The sequence below is a fragment of the Epinephelus fuscoguttatus genome, linkage group LG13 (assembly GCF_011397635.1).
Source record: "Epinephelus fuscoguttatus linkage group LG13, E.fuscoguttatus.final_Chr_v1".
NCBI classification, from domain to species: Eukaryota; Metazoa; Chordata; class Actinopteri; order Perciformes; family Serranidae; genus Epinephelus; species Epinephelus fuscoguttatus.
Window position 1 is genome coordinate 42,044,972 of NC_064764.1, and position 22,043 is coordinate 42,067,014.

General features: G+C 46.0%; 1 protein-coding gene across 2 annotated transcripts in view; it reads right to left on the minus strand.

Annotated features, from left to right (window-relative positions):
• Nucleotides 1–22,043, minus strand: part of si:dkey-91i10.2 (uncharacterized protein LOC555224 homolog) — an 88,798-nt gene that overhangs the window by 8,383 nt on the left and 58,372 nt on the right. For both annotated transcript variants that reach the window (XM_049593493.1, XM_049593494.1), the window contains 3 exons: nt 15,528–17,218; nt 4,184–4,385; nt 2,610–2,826 (listed from right to left, as the gene is read on the minus strand). In XM_049593493.1, coding sequence (XP_049449450.1) covers nt 2,610–2,826; nt 4,184–4,385; nt 15,528–17,158 — 2,050 coding nt within the window. In that variant the 5' untranslated portion in view covers nt 17,159–17,218. The remainder of the gene's footprint in view (nt 1–2,609; nt 2,827–4,183; nt 4,386–15,527; nt 17,219–22,043) is intronic.

Genomic DNA, 22,043 nt, shown 5'->3' on the forward strand with positions numbered 1-22,043 from the left:
TCCGTTAATACATCAAGTGAATTAGTCATCAGGAAACTCCCTGATCCATAACTAGGGTTTCAAAGTTAAAACTATCTCTCTGCTGCTTCAGTTCTGACCGGCGAGCAGGGCTGCGACCGGTGTGAACATGGCCGACAGTGCTGATAGAGCTGGGGGGGGGGGGGGGACCAGACAGTGGGCGCCACGATTCCAAGACAACGCTGTGGGGTGGTGTTTGTGTTGGTAACTGCTGTTTTTATTAGAGTGCAGCGCGGCAGCAACGAGCTACCCAGTGACACACACACACACACTGAGAAGCTCTGATTACAACACACAGAGCAGAGGGACTTCATGATCTACTCAGGACGCCATGACTCCACTAAATGTCTTTACATAGCAAACAGTGGTTTGCTGCTGTATGAATGTTCTGATCGTCACACACAGAACCTTTAAAACTGATTTTTGTGAAGTTTGCTGAAAAGTTCGTCTCAAGAAATGATCAGTGTCCGAATGGATCATGGATCAGGCATTTATAAATCACTGCTTCAGGACAAATATTTCTGCAAAGGCCTCCTCTCTAACAGCTCATGAACAGCTCTTGTTCATCACTCTTCACCAGATTTGGTGAACAGAATACTTGGCGAGACCAGAGAAGTCTGTTTGTGGTTTCCACATTATTTTTTATGACTCCTGTTTGACATAAACTTCAGTTCGCAAAAGTCGTCTTCATTCCTGCAGGATTTAAAGCTCCAGTGGACGGATATATTAGCAGACAATGAATATAATATAATAAGTCTGTTTTCTTCAGTGTTTAATCAGCTGAAAATAAGAATCGTTGTGTTTTCGTTCCCTCAGAATGAGACATTCATATCTACACAGGGAGCAGCTCCTCCTTTACTGTCAAAGGAGCCATTTTTGACCAAAAAAAATGTAAGAATCAGTCTGGAGCTGCAAAATATCTGTGCCTTACAGTGACGGCAGCCTGTAAACATCCCTCACAGGTCTAAATGACGATTCATTAATATGTTATATGACAAAGCAGCTCCTCTGCAGCGGGACAGTTGGGATTATTTGGTCCTTAAACTTTGCAGCGTTGGTGGTGATGGCAAACAAACCCATCCACTCACTATGAAATTCTCTATTTTCCTCTGAGACGTTTTCTCTTTTGGAATCAATAGCGAGTCTCACTGAGGAGATTCAACACTCGCCATTGATATTGAGATCTGGCAAATTTTAGGAGAAGGAACGAGGCCGCAGACGTACGACGCACATAGTTGACAAGATGTTAAAACATTGGGTTTTTTTATTTAGCATACAGGCTCCACATTCACACGCCTGGAAATGTCACAATCACTTTAGAGCTACAACAATGATAAATGAAAGTTAAATTGTTAAAAAAAACAACTGATTAATTTTCATTTATTTTTTTATCAAAGCCACAGGAGAGATGCTAAAGAGCCTCATGTGGCTCCTGAGCTGCAGGTTGCCTACCGCTGCCTCAGAATGAGCCCCTTATATCTACATAGGGAGCAGGTGTTCTTCTTTGGAGACGTTTCTACAGTAGCCCAGAATGGACAAACCAAACACTGGCTCCAGATAGGGACATTTGTGTTTTCGTTTCAGCCTAGGTTAGGGGTCAGCAAGCTGTAGCTCAGGAGCCACATGCAGCTCTTTAGCTCCTCTCCAGTAGCTCCTGTGGCTTTGACAAAATGTCTCAGAAGAAAATACAGAATTTCATAGTCAGTGATTGAACTTTGCAGCATTAGTGGTGAAAGCAAACAAGTCTACCAAACAATCCTAAATGTCCCTCTGCAGAGGAGCTGTTTGTTGTAAAACATCTGAATGAATGTTCATTTAGACCTGTTAGGATGTTTACAGGCTAATTGAGTTTGCTGCCGTCACTATAGAGCTCAAAGTCTGTGGCTACAGACAGACATTTTTGGCCAAAGAAATATTTTTTCAGATCTGTTTTAATAGTAAAGATTACTGACCCCTGAGCGAGGTAGTTCACATCCACAAAGCGGCGAACAGCATCAGAAAAACACAGATTTTTAATGTGAAACTGCTTCATTTTGTGTTTGACCAGTTTAAATCAACTGGTCCATTTGTGCTGGAGAGGAAGAGACCTCTGCGGATGATTCGGCTCCTGGTAAGAACCTCCTGAACATCTGCATCTTAAGTTATCAAAGAAAAAAGATGAGCATACAAAAGCAGGCGCTGGGCTAACAGTCTGTCCGTGACGAGCCAAACAGTGAAGGAGAAACACTGCTCTGCGGATAATTCAGCTCCCAGTAAAAACCTCCTCAACAATGAAGACTGATGGAATTCTAACTGGGAGAAGTTTAGCTGGTTGCAATCTGCAGTCCTCACAGCCTGCCCCTTTAAGGATTTTTAACCATCAGCCGATCATCATAACTGTTTCTGAAGGAGATCTGAGTCCAGATGAAGATTAATAATTTGCAAATATTTTCTATTTCTAAATGACAACTGGTAGAGTTGTGTAGCCTTGAATTATGGCCCCTCAGATACGTTACTGAACTGTGATTACAAATGTAATAGATTACACACAGAACACAGGCCAAACACACTGACAGGCACAAACAGCTGCCACACACGTGTCATGTACTCACCACTGTCTCTGTCTCGGTCTCTGTCGCGGTCTCTGCGGTGGCCGTGGAATCGGGCAGCTGCAGCGATCTTCATCTCCAGCTGTTTGCGCTTGGAGGCGTTGGCTGGCATGGGGTCGCTGTAGTGGGGCCGGAGACGGCACTCGCGCTGCGCCCTCACCGTCTCAGCCAGCTCATAGGCTGCGTCCGAGCTGGAGCGCCTGCAGCCCAGACCGGTGTGCTGCCGGTTGGAAGGACACGTGTGTCAATCAAGTGGTCACGTTGCTATAGCAACAGATGAAGAAGGGCAAAACTCTCGGAGGACATAAGGTTAGAGTGACGATGAGAGAAATCGCAGCTTGTGTGTGCGTCTGTGTGAGGAGTTTTTATGTCACCATGTTCGCTGTCATGACATCATTACATAACACATCTTGGTTATCTCTCTGATCCCAGCTACTGACAAGAATCCAAATTTCATACTGAGACGCAGCACTAATCGTCTGCCAAGTTCTGTAACGGAGTCTAAACACAACACGGCCGAACATCCACAGATCTGCTCTTATCACAACTTGAAACCACCCAGCCTGAAGATGAGAGACGTCCCCCGAGTCACAACTCAAAGCATCTCCTGGATCTTTACTGAGGGGAGGCGAGGAATTCCCCGACACACTGCAGCATCCTGCACGGACACACACTCCTCACATGGCTTTTAAAATCCCGTCAGGGTCTGTGAAGCCCCCGAGTGCTGACCTAAGGTGGAAAGTTCAAAGGTCATCACTACGACACATGACCCCAGAGGCATCACCCACATCCGCTGCATGTGATGATATCGGCTTCACGTGAAAGACAGCTCCCCTAATGTTGACGATGTCTCTCAGCTAACAGCTACACATGACTGAGAGGTGCAGGGAGACTCTATCATCGTCATCATCATCATCATCATCATCATCGCTCTGTAGCAGAAAACAACATGAGATACAGCTCGCAGCAATCAGGTAAAATGAAGGAGAATAATTCATGTTGGGCTGAATGATCAAACTGCAGCTGTGGCTGTGGGAATGCAGCAGCAGGCTCCACTGTGGATTCACAACCAGAAAAATAAGAAAAGCATCGACACCTCGACATCTGTTCCCTAAACTACCTACAGCTCTGCAGCATGCACACAAAATGTGACTCCATGTCAGTGTCTTGTGTTCTGCAGCTGCAGAGAGAAGCACAATGCTAGCTGCAGCTGAGGCTGGTGTCAGGCTGCAGCCAGCGGAGAGGAGCCATGCAGAGAGCAGGAATGAAGTGCTGAGTTACCAGCAGCCGGCTGCTGTCGGGGGCTTAATCCTCTTTCTGCTGCATCCTCACACGTCGAGCTGTTGCTGAGAAGATGGAGCGCTGCATGCCCGTTCCTGTCCCTCAACAAATACCTCTGCATCAGTGTGTGTGAGTGATGTGCATGTGTGTCGCAGTCCCCTTGCTTGTCCCAGTCATCCTTGAATGCCAACAGATCTATGTGCTTCTGTGCACGGCGAAAAAGGCGGCGAGCAGAGACGCACACGGACGACACATTTCAGACATGTAAAGGAAAAATGAAAAAAGAAAATCCTTACGCATTCTCCTGCTTCCTCTCTTCCTCCTCCTCCTCCTCCTGCAGGCGTCTCGTCGCCAGCCTTGGCTCCGCAGGCCGTTGCCGACGTTGCCATGGCAACGGCGGAGGGCTGACAGTCGGTCGAGGGGGCGGTGATGTCACAGCCTCCGTCCCGGTCACCTGACAGCCTGACGGGGGCCTCGGCGGAGATCTCTGCACTGCAGCTGGTGGAGGGAAGAGGAGACAGCGGTATGGAGGGGGAGAGAAGGGAGGGAACGAAAAGGGAAGGACAAGGGGAGGAAGAAGAGGGAAGGAATGGGAGGAAGAGATGGAGGAGAAAGGAGGAAGGAGGAGGATGTTGGAAAGAGGAAGTCAGTGTGTGAAGGAGGAGAAGTCAGAGGATGGAGAAAGAAAAGGAGGCAATAAGGGTGGAAATTGTAATTCTGGCAGAGCTCTCGCCTCCTTACAGCATCTCTGTCATTCATTCCTCCTCATCCTTCCCTCGCCGGCTCACATGCTTCTCTGCTTCCTGCTGTGTCTTCCTCTCTATGCCCACCACCCACCCTCCTCTTCCTCCTCCTCCTCCTCCTCCTCCCCCTCCATCATCTTTCTACCCTCCAAACACCCAAATCAATGCCTCTCCTCTCTCCTCTCCCCAATCCTCCAATTAGACACATCAGCGGACATTAACACCTGAACCCCTGGACCACAGGGACACACACACACACACACACACACACACACACACACACACACACTCTCAGACGCAGAATACTTTTCCTTCATTCCTTTGTCTCATCACTGTGGATCCATTCTTGCAGCCGGCATGTGATCTGAGACACACACACACACACACACACACACACTGTGGTACCACACACTGAAACACACACATGGAGCACACACCACACATGCATGCCTGCAGGGACTGAAGCCTGCATTTGTATGAGCACATAAAAATACACACACACAGCAGAGAGCAGAGGTCTGAGGCAGCGGTGCGCCCGAGGAGTAAAACGCTGACCATGAACCACAATATGTGTGTGGTACGTTTGTTGCAAGTCATTCCCACATATCTCTCTCTCTCTCCCTCTCTCTCTCTCTCTCTCTCTCTCTCTCTCTCTCTCTCTCTCTCTCATTTCCTGTCTGATGTCTCTGCTGAGCATCCTCGGACCAACCGTCCAACAAAGGTACAAACATGGCAAAAAAAATAATTAGGTCTAATCAAGTCTGTGTCAGTTCAGTGGAGCTATTTTACTTAAAGCTGCAGTGATTCATTGTTTGGCCGACAAAGCAAAATCATCATCAGAGTCATGCACCTGGACACCTGATGAATATAAGTCATACAGACCCAATTTCCTTTTAACTCTGATTTGGACTCCACAAAGGTGCAGACATGTAGTTTCAGATCAGGTAAACCAAAATCCAAACAAACAAACAAAAAATGAAATACACAGATGCTTTTTTTGTGTTTGTGTTTAGTGTCAACCTCCGCTGCTGAAAAACTGCAGTTCCTCTAATGTCCACCGGAGGCTGGCTCCAAGAGCGAGTCAACCCCCACAGACCCCCATGTTAACATGTAGAAATAAACATGTTTACAGCCTGGTACAGAAAAGGTTTTGATCTCTGCAGCTAATTTCAACATTCTGCACTAGGGATGGATTTTTATATCACTGATCCATTTACATTTTATTAAGGCTTTAAGTTATGTATAATTAAGGGCGGGGCCTCTGTGGGTGGCGTCAGTACAGGCGTAGTTCTCACTATTTCAGGGCCTTTCCCAAACCAGCCCCTAAACCCTCTCCCAAACCAGCCCCTACACCCTCTCCCAAACCAGCCCCTACATCTTCTCACAAACCAGCCCCTACATCCTCTCCCAAACTAGCCCCTACATCCTCTCCCAAACCAGCCCTTACATCCTCTCCCAAACCAGCCCCTACATCCTCTCCCAAACCAGCCCCTACATCTTCTCACAAACCAGCCCCTACATCCTCTCCCAAACCAGCCCCTACATCTTCTCACAAACCAGCCCCTACATCTTCTCACAAACCAGCCCCTACACCCTCTCCCAAACCAGCCCCTACATCCTCTCCCAAACCAGCCCTTACATCCTCTCCCAAACCAGCCCCTACATCCTCTCCCAAACCAGCCCTTACATCCTCTCCCAAACCAGCCCCCACATCCTCTCCCAAACCAGCCCTTACATCCTCTCCCAAACTAGCCCCTACATCCTCTCCGAAACCAGCCCCTACACCCTCTCCCAAACCAGCCCCTACACGCTCTCCCAAACCAGCCCCCACATCCTCTCCCAAACCAGCCCCTACATGCTCTCCCAAACCAGCCCCTACACCCTCTCCCAAACCAGCCCCTACACCCTCTCCCAAACCAGCCTCTACATCCTCTCCCTATACACTTGCTCTACGTTTCCGACGGCAAAAATGCCAGAGGCTGAATCCAAACGTCTGCCCTCTGGACCTGTGCAGTGTGATGTATTTACTGTCATCAAGTAAAGTCTGCGCTTGCATAGACTGCAAGCGGCTGATAGACAGGCTTCGAGACTGTTTTACTCGTTGCCATGGAAACATTCAACCATTGCTGCTATCATATTCATCTGATTAACAGTGTCAAGCTCATCTGTAGCTGCAGATAACAAGATATAAATCCCATTTTAGGGCTGCCACTAACGCTTATTTTCATTGTCGACTAATCTGTCGATTATTTCTTCAATTGGTTGACTACTCATTTAATCAAAATGTGTTAAAATGTTGAAAAATGTCGGTCTGTCTCGCCCAAACCCCAAAATTACGTCATCTAATGTCTTGTTTCATACTCACGCCAAAGGGTTTTGGTTCACTGTCACGGGAGAGTGTGTAAAGCTGCCAATATCTGAATGTAAGAAGCTGCAGGAAGAGTATTTTGGGTACTTTTATAGTACTTTTCTATGAAAAATGACTCAAACCGATTAGTCGACTACTAAAATAGTCACTGATTATTTTAATAATCGATTAGTCATTGATTAGTCGACTAATCGTGGCAGCCCTATCCCATTTAGAGCCTTTTTTGTGACTGAACACAAATATATTCATACAGTACATCTCTATGGTTGCAGAATCAGAAATACCTGTACATAAGGACAGGACTATAACTCAATAATTAGTGTCGGCCTACTTAAAACACCCATGTTGTTTTTCAGCCATTTTTTTGCCTCTCTCTCAGCACAGTCTGACAAGCTGAAATAATAAAACACATTTTCAGTCCCTGCACTGAAACATATCTCTGTATCATGATGTGGTTAAATATTATTTTTGACCAACAAATTCAAGTAACATTTTAACAGACCTAACTATCAACAACTATTTTACACATTCATAAGCTGTTGGTTTTTTTTGGCAGTTGAAAAAACCACAACATCATGACAGTGTTCCAGTGAATTGTGGGTTATTAAATCAGTGAAGTCTGCACCCCAGGCGGACTCTCTGAGGGTCTGCAGACCGTCCGCCTGAGGCCCCTGTGGACTGGATGAATTGTGGATTTGGAGCCCTCAGCACTCCCAGACTTCCTGGGAACACGTCCACAAAGTCTGCAAGTCTGCAAGTGTGGTAGAGTCTCGACATTTGGATTCAGCCTAAAACAGGAGTCCACAAAACAGTGGGTGACATCATGGTGGCTACGTTAATTTTTTTCACACATGGTTTATATATTTATTTCAATCCAGCAGGTGACATCACAGTACAGTGGGACTGGGTATCATGTTTTCCAAATTGGGAGTCAAATCATTCTTACACTAACGCCACGCAAAAATGTTTTCTTAATGAGGTCTGATACTTTCATGATCATTAATATTGTATTGCTGCAGGTGTGACCTCCACCAAATCCATTCATTAACACTGTGAATGCATCATGGTACTTGAACGCTACCATATTCACATTTAATCAACATGTCTCTCACACCAAACTGTGAGCTGCAGAAGCTAAAACAGAAACAATCCCCTGCAGTGTCCACATTAAAGCTTCATATTACATGTCTTCATATTGATTAGTCAGGCTTTAAATTAATGCACACAGCTTTAAATTCTGCTTTCACACATTATTAAGAGGAGCCAGCAACTGTAGAGTCTATTGATTGTGTTTTTCAGACAGTGCAGCAGTGTGAAATATAATATCACTGCAACAAAGAAAATAAAACTCTTGTTACAGCAGTTTTAGAGATAATTATATTTTTACTCAAATTAAATGTGTTTGTGGTTCTTTATCGGCTCAGCAGGTTTAATGGGCCCCGGGATCAAAACACATAACACAGGCTCACAGTGTCGGCTCCCACAGAGAAACAGAGGCTGAACGTTCCTGAAATATTGACTGTCTTATTCCCAAAGTGCTGAATGTAACCACGGGGGGAGGGGGGGTTAGTCTCAGGAGCAGGTGGGTTAGCGTTGATCTATACAACAGCACCTATATATAACTGAGAGATCTGGTGAGATATTGGCTCCTGGGCTTGACTGAAACGTCTCATCTTATCATCAGTCAAACTGCTGCTGCTTCTGTCGCTGCTAAATATGTTTGCATTTTCTTTGTCTCACCCCAACACGACTGTGACTGCAGGGATGCATGATATTGGATTTTATGCCGATATCAATATACCGATATATAACAACTTCTATGGCCTATAACTGATATCAATACACACTTTAACTACCTAATTTTACAGCTGGGTCTGAAGTGTCAGACACCCACAATAAAAGCCGTCCTTTCACGTTGGCATGATACGTGACTGACTGCAATGACTGTTTAACAGCGCCCAGTGGCGTCAGGGGTAAACACGGTGTGACAACAACTGAGTTTTACCCAGGAGGCCGGTGTTCACTTCCTGTAAGATTGTAAAGCTAAACCCTGTTCTTTTTTCCTAAACGTAACCACGTGTGTGTGCGTGTGTGTGTGTGTGTTGGCTAAACGTAACCACGTGTGTGTGTGCGTGTGTGTTGGCTAAACGTAACCACGTGTGTGTGTGTGTGTGTTGGCTAAACGTAACCACGTGTGTGTGTGTGTCGGCTAAACGTAACCACGTGTGTGTCGGCTAAACGTAACCACGTGTGTGTGTCGGCTAAACGTAACCACGTGTGTGTGTCTGTGTGTTGGCTAAACGTAAGACGTAAGATAATGTAAAATCCAATATGGTGCACCCCTAGAAGGTAGAACTATAAAAACTATACAAGAGCATATCAATGCAAAACTTGCAGGGTGAGTTAACATCAGAACCCTGGTGACGTCTTCAAGTCGCCTGATTTGTCTGAAAATCTACGTTGATTTATTTTTATGACGTGCAATTTTTATTTTATAATATTCAAATCAGTCGCTTCACATGGTCATTACAGTCCGTCACGACAACAAAACAACCCCCCACCCATAACCAAGAGGAGTCCACCTACTTATAAAGTGGCTCGCAAATTATAAATATGCTACAAACATTATTAACCAAAGAGACACATGACAGGGGGTAATCAATTAAATTATGTACGTAAGCTAGAAGGAATATGTATCTGAAAAAAAATTAAATATAAAATAAAATAAAGCAAATTGAAATAAAAATGAAATTAAAAAAGAGCAAAATAAAATAGAATAAATTAAAGTAAAATAAAATGAAATACATAAAAACATTAAGCAAAATAAAATAGAATAAAGTAAAATAAAAGAAAAGTTAAAAAACTAAAGAAATTTAATTTCCACTGATAAAAATATCACAGAATCATCCAGTTACATTTCAGAAGCAGGAGCCAGAGTGTGTTTGCATATTTTCCTGCTGAATGACTTCAATGATTAACTGACGACTGTCAATCCACTGATCAGTTTATTGCTCCAATACTGGTTTGATCACACAAACTGCTATGATCCACAGTTCTCTTGGGCCTGTTCTGTGTCCTCAGATGTCCCCACAGAGACTAAACATGGAGTCTCATTATTCAAATGGTTCTTACATAACTGCCTTTTCTGAGCTGAGTCCATCCCAAACCAGTTCAACTGCCGCTGAGCTCTTTCTGAACACGTCACAAAAATCATTTCTCAATATCCCTCTGATGCTGTGTGGTGCTAAACCCTAACCCTAACCCAAACACACACACACACACACACACACACACACACACTTTTCATATGACAGCAAACCCTGAACCTTTTCTGTTCTGTGTGATGCATGTCATCAGGGACAGATGAAAGGTGTCCAAATGTCCAAATTAAACTGGTGCCAGCGTGGTGAAAAGGCGGACATAATGAATGCAGCTCTGAGAGCACAGCTCGTCCAATCGCTGGACAAACTGTCATTAAAGGCCTTTCTCTCACAGTATTAGCTGTCACACTGCGGGTGATGCATGGGAAGTAATAACCTGCAGCTTAATTCATCAGGAAACCACTGTATGTGATAGATCACCGCTCAACACGGCGCCTTGTGACACTGAAATTAGCCCGGCTGTCACTTTCACTGATGCATATCACTCCACTCAGACATATTTATGAGTCTGCAGCTAATAGAGACAAATAAACGTTACACACATGCCTCAATGTGCACGCTACACGTAACAGGTCTGCGTCCTGCAGTTAACTCAGCGGTCTGGTTTAGTGCTTCCTCTTCTATCAAACCCTCCCAGGTGTGATCATATGAACATCACTGTGACAACACAACAGACAGAGTTCTGCTCTCTGCACGATGGTCTAAAACAAAGATGGTGGAAGTCAAATACCTCAGGGTGCAGAGATCACACAGAACGCACTCATATTTAATTAATAAATCTAAAGTATTAACATATTCACAGAGCCTCAAGTCAAATTCAAATCACAGGGGAGAGCGCGCGGCATGGTGTGATGCATTATGGGTGCTTTTTGAACTTAAAAGATGAATCTGCTGGGGATAAACATTGTTGACTGTTAGCTGTCGGGCTGTCGATGGGCTCTGTGAGAGCGCTGTGCTGGTGCTGAGATGAAGAGTGGACTAATCGACTGGGAGACAAGTAATCAACTAGTCTGGTGATCAATTAATCGTTTAAGTTATTAATGAGGCAAAATGTAAAACACTCTCTTTTTCGAGGATTTGCTGCTTCTCTGTTTTAATTTGTCGCAAACTGAAAACACTTATAGCCATGCTGACAACACGACCCTACAGAGTGAGGTAGTGTGAGGGACTGTTTGTCACTCATGACAAGGAGGCACTTCAAATATTTTTTAAGCACTGGGGACGGAGTTGTGAGTTTTTTTAATTGGCTTAGAGGAGGGACATCTATCCATTGTCAACTGCTTATCAGAGGCCGGGTCTCAGGGGGCAGCAGGTTGAGCAAAATACTCCAGACGTCCCTCTCCACAGTGACGCTAGGCGTTCTCAGGTCAGATGAGATATAGTGTCCTCTCAGCCCTAGAGTGGTCTCCTTTGGTCTGAATCAGGGACTCATGTTGTTCCAAAGTTGTATAATTGCCTAGAGTTGGTTGGTGTTCTCACGGCAGCATTTACAAGAGGACCAGATCAAATGCCTTGTGTGAGAAAGCTGCTCTTGATTGGTCAGAATTTCCATGTGGGAAAAATCCAGGAAGTAAAGCAAACGTTGAAGAAGAGTACACTTGCAAGATAAATGTGACACTTTCTAATGTCACAATGGAGGGACAACTACGCAGGTTGATTTTAGCGCTGCTCATCGTGGACTATATTGCTGTCATTGTTCATTTTAGTCAAAGCATACAGTTTGAAAACGAGGCAAACGCGGCTCCAACTAGAAAACAATGTTTTGATGCATTGGATGTGCTGAATGTGCATATTAAGGCAGTACAGGAGGAGGTGCACATTAATAATCCTCCAGGACTGTAACATGCTCATGTTTAACCCAAACAATGTGTCATGTGACTGCAGTTGCTTCACATCCAGGTCGCTATGTGGATCCTCAGCTGGTATAAAATCCCCACAATGCTTTGCACACACTTTGCTTGTTAGTCTGTTCCAATGTGTGTTCACTGGGAGGCCGTTTACATGTTGCCGGCTATTTTCATAAACGGACATTTCACCGTCTCTGTTTTCAAAAAGATCTTCGTTTACACTTACCCGTGTATATATACACAAGAGCACGCCAAACCTGTAGGTGGCAGTGTAACGAGAAGCTCAAGCCTTCCATGTATCCATTGTCACCATAGCAACATAGGTCGCACTTTTGACACAGGCGCAAATTACGGCGCATACTGTGACGTCGGCTGCTTATAACTCCGTTTATCTCCGTTTATCTCAGTTTACATGCAAACGCGCAACCGGAGTTTTCCAAAATCTCCACTCTGGCCGGAGTTTTTAGAAAGACTCGTTTTCAGAGGAGAAATCTCTGTTTGCGTGTAAACGAAGGGCACAAACGAAGGAAGATGTCTCCGTTTATCAAAATCACCATGTACGTGTAAACGGCCTCTGGATGATAGGGAGGACTCTTGCCTTGCCTCTGCAGGATCCTTCCTTGGGAGGACTCATCATTCCAAGGAAGAATCCTTGGGGGAAAACTTTGAGAAACACCAACTGTTAGCATGTTAGCACGCTAACGTTAGCATGTAGCATGTAGCTAAAAACACCTCGATGCCAAAGCACAGTTTCACAGATTTGTTCTCACATGGCTGCAGACTCCTGTTTTTGTTAAAGTGCTGATTGGATTAAATGACTTACGTGATGTCATCACATCAGGCGTTTTTCACTTCACTGTAAAAATAAGCTTTAGCTGCAGTCCAGCCTGCAGCTCTGCTCTGTCACACGTGGCCTGCACGTGCACAAAGACACACAGCAGTTACTTCTTCTGCTGCCTTCATGCAGGACAGCTTCAGACATCCATCATCTCTTCAGCAGAGCAGACAAAGAAGCGACAGTGGAGAGTCCTGACAGGCAGCGAGAGATACTGACTCTATCTCCCATCTATCACTGCCTGCAGTTTATATTCTCCAACAGGCCTTATCAAGCAGCTCCTCTGTTCAGGGTCTAATATGTACTGTACTCTGCACAGAGGCCTGGACCCGAGTGGCACCACAGTGCTGTAAAACACACCCTCCTCTTGTTTGTCCTTCATCAGAATGAACCACAGTGGAGTGAAGCCTGCATCTATTTAGCCAACAGCTGACAGTGGGAGAGGAGAAATGCTCTTTAGGGACGCTGCCAGTCTTCCAGTCTGTCGTGCTCCACGCCAGCCTCCCGCCCACAGTCTCGTCTGCAGCGCCAACCCTGTTAGCTGCGACAGCTGTTATCACAATAACTGAGATAAATCGATAACACAACAAACACACGCCGGCTCACACAGATGGACTCGTACACACCGACACGTCGTCCTGGCACCGCCGAGCATGCACGTGAAAGTGTGCTCACACACACTTTGCTGATAAACACACGCCTCTGCTGCTGAAGGTTGCTACAGGGCTCAGATGATGTGTGCTGCAGGATCTAATTTCCCCATCAGAGAGATTAACTGGATTTAACAACAATGTGCTTATTGGTAAAACACTCAGGTCTCATCGCAGCACAAACACAGGAATTAGAAACACAGTCTTTGTTCTCATTTGTCTACCTGCTGTTGCTTTGTATTCAAACATGGAGTCAAACACACAGAGGACTCTCACAGCTCTGATCTGAGCAGCGGTCAGAGTATTCAGACTGTTTGCATCCGTAACAGCAGCAGTAACACAGAGTAAATGTACTCAGCTACACATAAAGATCCTGCAGTCAAATACTTTCAATCAATCAATTTTATTTATAAAGCCCAATATCACAAATCACAATTTGCCTCACAGGGCTTTACAGCATACGACATCCCTCTGTCCTTAGGACCCTCGCAGCAAATAAGGAAAAACTCCCCAAAAAAACCCTTTAACGGGGGAAAAAAAATGCTTATGCTGCTCCTGCCAGCAGCATAAAGAAGTTAAAACAGGCCCCAGTGCACGCTATCCTGCATGTAGTGTCTCGACACAAAAAGAGACTTCACACTGTAAAACATCAGCACAGAACACTGGAGCCAAAATGTGGGTTTTAATTTATAGCTGAAGTTTGTATGTGGGCAGTTACACTCCAGACCAGTAGGGGGCAACAGCAGGATCTCAGTGCTGCTCCCCCGCGCTACTGCACAATATGATGCACCTAAAGTAAGTGTGCACTTAGTCACTCAACGTTTGGAACATCTGTTGCCAGTTAATGTGGCGTCTACAGGAATCACACACGAACATTTTATGTTTTTTGAGATCTTTTCAAGGTCACATTTAACCAAAGACTGATTTTTGGAAAAATATGTTTTTTATTCAGCACTCTAACCCCCATCTCCCCCTCTGACACCAGCACATACAGCACTCTCCCATCCACACAGGTCAACAGTATGAAAGGAGTGAGTTAATCTACATGTTATCAACACGTAAGTCAGATTTGGAACATCAGAAATTGAAACTGAAGACCTAGAAAAAAAAACTGGATATTTGAAATTACATAGAATGTTTGTGGTGATTAAAACCTCAGAAATGCAAATTTAAAACTATCTGATGACTTTTAAAGCCTCATATTTATAGAACTGAATTGAAGACTTTTTAATGATGTGCAGATACCCTGATTAAACACTACAGGGTCAGTATCACTGATGTATGATTGACATGTGAGCAACATTTTTTGCAGCTGATGAATGTGGAGCAAAGTTTTACTTCTATATAGAGTTTGATCAGAATGGGGGCCAGATAAAACAACTTGAAAATACCTGGGGGGCCAACTGATTCTCACATCAAATGGGTTTATAAAATAAGAAATAAAGTGAGACAAATGCAACCGTTTTTTATCTTTTAATGAACTATTACTATGTGATGCCTGTCTGCAAACTGTATGATAGTCCTGTCATTGTGAGGTGAAGAGTGAAAATGTGAAGCGATCTTGCTCAATTAACCGTTATTGTGTAAAGGGCCACATACGGTATATTTTGAAAGTCAAGCCGGGGGCCGATTAAAATTGATCTGTGGGCAGTTAGATGCTTTAAGTTATGTATTGTATTTTATCTGCTGCTTTATATGCCATCCTTGTTGTATGAAACCAGAGCTGCTTTCACAATAAGAGCTTAATTTATGTAAACTGAGCAATTTAATTTACACAATAGTCAATGGTTGGAAGAACCTGAGTAATTTTATTCAGGTACAATTTGAGGTACTTTTCTTGAGCTTGTTCATGTGATATAAATATGATATTTTTACTTTTCATACTTTAGTAAAAGTGCTAAAGTCTGCTCAGCAAAATGTCCTTGTATAAAACTTTGAACACAGGACTTCTACATGTGTTTCAACACGGGGGTATTTTTGAGTTTTACTGAAGTAAGGGATCTGAAGTGATCTGACACCCCCCCCCCCCGACTGACCTCTTCTTGATGAGGTCCAGCGCCGAGCCGATGAGGCCGTCCTTCATCTTGTAGATCTTGGCTCCGTAGCGAGACAGGTCCGTCCCCTCCAGCAGGAGCGCCGGGCAGCAGCTGGAGGGCCGGTCCCAGTTCTCCCTGCTGGGCGGGAAGGGAACCGACCCAGCTGGTTCCAGACTGCTCCTCCTGCGCCTGCTGCTCCCATCACCATCATCATCATCTCCTCCAGCAGCGGGGGCTTTCTCCTGGGCTGAGCTGGCCAGAGGCTGCAGGGGTGAACGTGGGGACGGGCCTGTGCGGATGGGGGAGTATGTGCTGGTGACGGAGGTGCAGACGGGAGCTGCAGTGGTGTCACAGGGAGGTCTCTCTGAGGTCGCTCTGCTCATTCCTCCCTGCTCCTCCTCTGAGTGCTCTCTGTTTCCTCCACCAGAGCTCGACTGAGGAACACTCTGATCAGTCGGAGGTATTTCACTGTTTGATGTTCCTCTTTCTTCAGACACCTCAGCGTCAAGTTTTCCAGACGCCACAGAACCCGCTGTGGCGTCTCTGCTCTGTTCTCCCTCCCTCTGCCTCATCCTCTTAAACTCCTCAAACGTAGGGATATGGAGGCGTCCCACAGGAGGTCTGCGGCGCTCCGATGCTGAATCTGTTCCACTCCCATTTCCTGCGATGTTGTCTGTGGTGTAGGACACCTTCACCACCTTCGGGCTGGACGGGGAGCTGTGGAGAGCCAGGTTGGGGCTGCTGTTCTGCCGGCGGAGCTGTAAGCGCCTCAGCACCTCCTGCTTGATCTCCTCTGGGCTGGTGATGCGCATCGTGCACGGCGGCCTGGTCCCAGCAACTGTTGAATTCAGGTGATGCACACCCTCCCGTTTAATGGGTGCAGCTCCTGGGGTCACCTGAGGCCGCAGCGGGAGGGGCTTCAGAGGCTCAACTGATGACCTCGCACTCTGGAGGCGGAGTTTGTCCCTGAGGCCCTTCCTCGCGTCCCATTCGTCGACACCACCTGGAAGCAGCAGCTGAGGGAAGAGTGGGAGGTCCTTCCTGGGCAGCCCGTGACGCGGGTAAAACGCCAGGCTCTCTTGGTTGGGTACGAGTCCATGGGCCCCCAACACAGATCCATCTGGGGGCCCGTCATACCAGTGACTGGTGGAGGTGTAGCGTAAAATAAACTCACTGTCCATGGTCCTGTAGGGGGCAGCACTGAACGCACACAGGCCAGAGTCTGCCACAGTGTTCCAGGTCAGGTTCTCCATGCTCCTGTAAGGCCTGCTCACGTTGTTTCCTGTGTGGCTGCAGGAGCCCGGGGCCACCCCCTGACCCGGCCCCGCTCCCAGAGGGCCCTGCCTGCTGGAGCAGTACCTCAGCCCCAGGTTAGTGAGCAGGGTGCTGCTGTTACACCGGGCCATGAGCGGGAAGGGCGGCCCCTGGAGGCCCAGGTAGTGAGGGACGCCGGGTCTGTGTCGGGGGAACGTTGACAGGGGGTCAGGGGACAGGGGGAGGTCGGCGATGCAGGGCTCCATGTCGATGATGAGGTCGAGGGGGGAGGCACAGCCAGCAGGAGAGCCGGCGGAGGCTGCGGCGGAGGAGGTGGAGGGGTAGTCACATGGTGGAGGAGGCTTTACGTCTGGCATGGCTGCGGACTGAGCGAGCCGCCCTCGGACACACTGTCAGCAGGTACGAAGATCTGCAGCCTGCAGGGACGAAGACAGAAGGTGGGATGATAAAATCAGAGATACAAAGACGACACAGACGTTCACGTAGACGACAACTGAACCTCTGTTCACCCTGTGTCTGTGGGCCTGTCGTGTTCTGTTAGTATCTGTATTAACTGTATACGTACAGAGAAAAGCTGAAACTCTGTCTTTAAGACCTCGCCATCACTTAACATCCCCACTAACCATGTTTTATGTGTTTTCCCCCGGTGTCCATGGAGCCAGTGTTTCACATGAATCTCTGTATTGTATGAAAATAAACAGCAGGCTGTTAAAACCTGCTTTAGTTGAGCTGTAAAATCTGTGAACATCAAGTCTGCATCAATGTGTGTCCCAGACACCTTAGCAGGTGGTCTGACTGATCGAATCACAATGTGTCTTGGTGGTCGTTTACACTTGTATTTAGCGCTGTCCACCTGTGATGGGATCACCCAGGACGCATGTCTTAACAGGGCCTGAGGTGATCAGGTTGTTCATCGTGGCCTGGCCCAAATTTGTGAACAAAATTTGACAGAAATACGTCTTTCGTGTGCGTTAAAAAAAGCTCATATCAATGTGTATGAATGTTTCAGCACCTTGTTGTATCTATGACACCAAGAATTAAAAAGAGGTCAGACCCGGTACTAGCAAGGTGTACCTAATAAAGTGGCCGGTGAGTGCAATTTATCTGATTCTGAATCTGAGACACTGAAGCTAATCCAAAGTTAAAAAAAAAAAAAAAAGCTCTGCTATGGAGAGCTGGGAAATGATCCAAATTACTTTGGATGGAATGATTTAGTGACGATCTGATCGTATCGTGTTACTGCTTTAAAACTCCAATCCTCTAAATGAATGCCTCCCAGATAACTGTAATTAAAACCTGACAAAATGACTCCACAGCAAATAAAACTGGCTCAAACTTCACTGCATTAAATGTGATTATTTTATATGTATTCAGTGTGTATTCACTGAATTGTGAAACTCCACCTTCTCTCATCAGACTGTCTGTTAAACTGATATTACAGCTCAGCTCTTTCACTTCTGTCACTGAATCCACAACTGAGACTTTGTGCAGCGGCCTCGGCCATGTGACAGAGATTTGTCAGAGGTCTTCAGCCACGGGGACTCCACGCACATATCAGAATATTGGATAACCACAGCTCTGGACACAGAGACAGCGTCTCTGAAGCGCGGTTTCTTCACCAGAATAATCACATTCATTTGGTATAAATGGCTCCCTGTCTGCCCCCTCGGGCTCCTCTTTTTTCTTTCTCTGCAGCAAGAATAATAATAGAGGGATTATTGCCCTGCTTGTCAGGCTATTAAAACATGAGATTGAGAGACAGATACAGAGAGACAGACAGCGCAGGAAGGAGGGGAAAAAGGGACAAAGATGAGAGAGGAAATGAGTGTGACGCTGAGAGAAAGCAGTAAGCTGAAGGGACGGTAATGAAGATAACTGCTCGGCTGTCCGCTGGCGGCCAGCTCTGCTCTTTCCTTCTGACTAATCAGACAGCAGTTGTAGATTAGCCAGGAGACGGTACTGGGTGCACTGCAGCTCTTCCTCTCTGTCTGTAATAAGTACAAAAAGCGTGTCGGCCGCCCAACCCAAACGCCCATCATCCGTATCTCATATTCTGTCTACATGACAGTCTGCAGCGCGGCGTTACGCCTGTGATTATGACTGCGATTATGAAACAGGGACTCAGAGGGCTCATCCCTGATGCATTAGGTGAATAATAAAACCCAAATCATCTTTAGACTCAAACGCTCCCTGATGCCAAAGCACGAACAGGCCACCGCGCTCCTCTGCAGCTCTGCAGTAATACAAACATCTCCATTCTTCACATGTTCCTGATCAGAGTTCATCACTAACCTGCAACGTTACAAGAGCAGGCGCGTTCCCTCAAATCTCATTTGTTTATTAAATGGATGAAGCCTCAAAACAGAAACCAAGGACGTTCATGTGTTGATCTAACGTGAAACACTGAGGACTGAAAAATCGCATGAAAAGAAAAGTCTCATTCATCATTCATTAGCACAGTGCAGCGAGAGAGGATTCACACACAGAACAAAGGAAACCTGGATTATTGAATGCTTCTCTTCACATACTGGGGCTGTGAAAACAGTTTGAGTCCTGTCAGTATAAATGAAGCATGCACCCTTTAAATGTGGGTCAGGCTACAGGTGCACCTGGCCAGTCATCAGAGCCTGATTGAACACATGTGAAGCCAACTGCCAGCAGCTCAGGTCATTACAAAGGCAAATCCGAAATGCAATGATTGCCATCTGTAAAGTGTCCTGCAACAGCTGCTTCAGGATCAGCACGGCTGATAGCGCTTCTCCAAACCACCACCTTGGACATGACGATCTCTAATCATGGTGGTTTAAATGTGGACCACAGTTCACTCCAGTGTGAGCACAGATATTCACCCATCAGCCACCAGATTCAAACCACCGACAGGCGAAGTGAATAACATGTATGATCTCGTTAACGTGCGGTGTTCTGCTGGGAAACCAACAGTCACTGGTGCAGATCCAGTAACCCCCATCGTGACAACAGCGCACTGATGCCATGCTTTTTAATGATCACAACACAAAATAAAGACCAGCCCTGCTCTACAGGAACCAGTGAAGGGAAACAGGGAAGCTCGGAGCTCACCACCCATCCGGCAGCTAACGTCCGGGTGCTGGCGGCAGCATGAAGCCAAACACCGCACACACTGTGATGACAGACAGCTTGTTGAATATCGGCGAAGTTTCCCCTGGCCCGTTGTCTTGCGTCTCGATCACCAGTGACGTGGTGGTTCACTTTCACACTGTGATCTGTGTCGTTAGGTTTAACTTCTCTCTTTATCTTTTAGCCAGACTCTGATATCCTGAATATATCCTTAAAACATACCAGAGAGGACTAAAACAGGACATCTGTTTGAGGTGCAGCTCAGCTCTTGTGAATCACTTCATTACCATGAACGCACTCAGTCATTTATTCTGACTCAGTCGCACATACGTGGTCCCGACAGATCCATTAATGCTTTGTTGGTTTTATCCTTTAACTGTCTCATATCCTTCATACTGCATGACACAGTTTGTGTAACTATCATTTCATAATCGTGCTAGTATTTCTGTTCCTTTGATCGCTCCAACGTAACCTGGATAACTGGGAATTTAACAGCTGATATAGCCAATGAGCGCAGAGCTCTGAGGATGTGGCATTCATAAGGTATGAATGGTTGTCTGTATCTGTGATAGTCTGGTGACCTGTCCAGGGTGAACCCTGCCTCTCGCCGAAAGTCAGCAGGGATAGGCTCCACCCCCCACGACCCCCAACAAGTGGTTACGGAAAATGAATGAATGCATGATACATATGAAACGTACAAATGTAATACATCTGTGGTTTTCAGAAACGTACAATTCCACATGTTACTCTGGCGACTGGACATTATTACCTCTGCGCTGATGACGACCCAACAAGGTCAAAGCTGACTGGTGTGTAACGACACTTGTGTCCGACTAAGTTGTGTCTTTTCCGTTTGCTCTGTGCAGGATGAGTGACCACAGAAATAAAAACATTCCTCAGTTTTTTAACGTGACACAGTCTGAGCACTTGGCCTCGACATTCTTGTACGTTTCCTGTCGTCCTGTTTGGCAGACACAATAGTCTGTGCGCGTGTGTGTGTGTGTGTGTGTGTGTGGCTCTGATTGGAGAGAAAACGCTGATATGTGGAATTTGGGTTTCATTAGCATGAGCGTGTGTGTGAGTAGCAGCAGCATGCTGCTCAGCACGCCTGAGCCTCTCTCTGGTTGAATTACTGCCAGTATAAAGGCTCTCTGGAGGTCCGCTCTCTCTCTGCTCCCTCTGTCACTGGAGCTAACTGAAGAATAACTCATCCCTACCAGCAGGACAGTAAATCAGCCACCATGTCCCAGCATGCACAGGGGCTGCTTTCTGCAGATATGATGGCGGAGTGCGTGACGAGGACAGCATCAAAATGAGGACATAAATCATTAATGTGATCAGATTCACTGTCAGAGAGACTCCATTATTAACAACACTCACAAATCTCCATCCTAACAAGTCAGTGTGGTTATTACCGAGTCCTTAAATCTGAAATAATGTGGCCAAAAGTAAGTGGACGCCTTTATGATGAACTGGAGCAGTGACTGTGAGCCTTATCGGCCAGCATCAGTGTCCCACCTCACTACTGCTGATGTGACTGAATGGGAGCAGATCCCTGCAGCCAGGTTTACACATCTGGTGGAACTACACGAACAGAGGCTCTTACTGCAGCACATTAATGACCCAGGTTTTAGAGAGCGCTGTTCAACAATCAGGTTTCAGGTTTCTACTTTGGATCTGTACTGCCTTTGCTAAGAATTTAAAAACAATTCTAACAATGGCCTCAGATTATTTCTCGTACAAATCAACGTGAAGACACTTATAGAATAATGTTCATTTTAACCTGCACATGAAACAACTGGAAATTTGTCCCAGTAAAGGATGAAGTCTGAATCGACTGTGTCCCTGTGCAGTTAGTGATTTCATATATATATATTTTTTTTTCCTTTAAGGCATCACAAACAGGTCAAAAAGGTCAGAGGTCAGTAGCATAGAAGGATTTTTCCCCACGTAACAGCTCTGATACCACTCTCCCACCGCTGTGGGTCTTGAACCAGTTCTGTTGAAGATTCTTGGACTCCGGGTGAACCAGCCCGTGTTTCTTCCAGTTGTGAGCAGAACCACTGCGCTCATTCAAGATGCTCCTGCACCTGCACAGAATCAGTTACTGGTGATCGCTGCAGAGTGCATGCAGTTAGGTTTTGT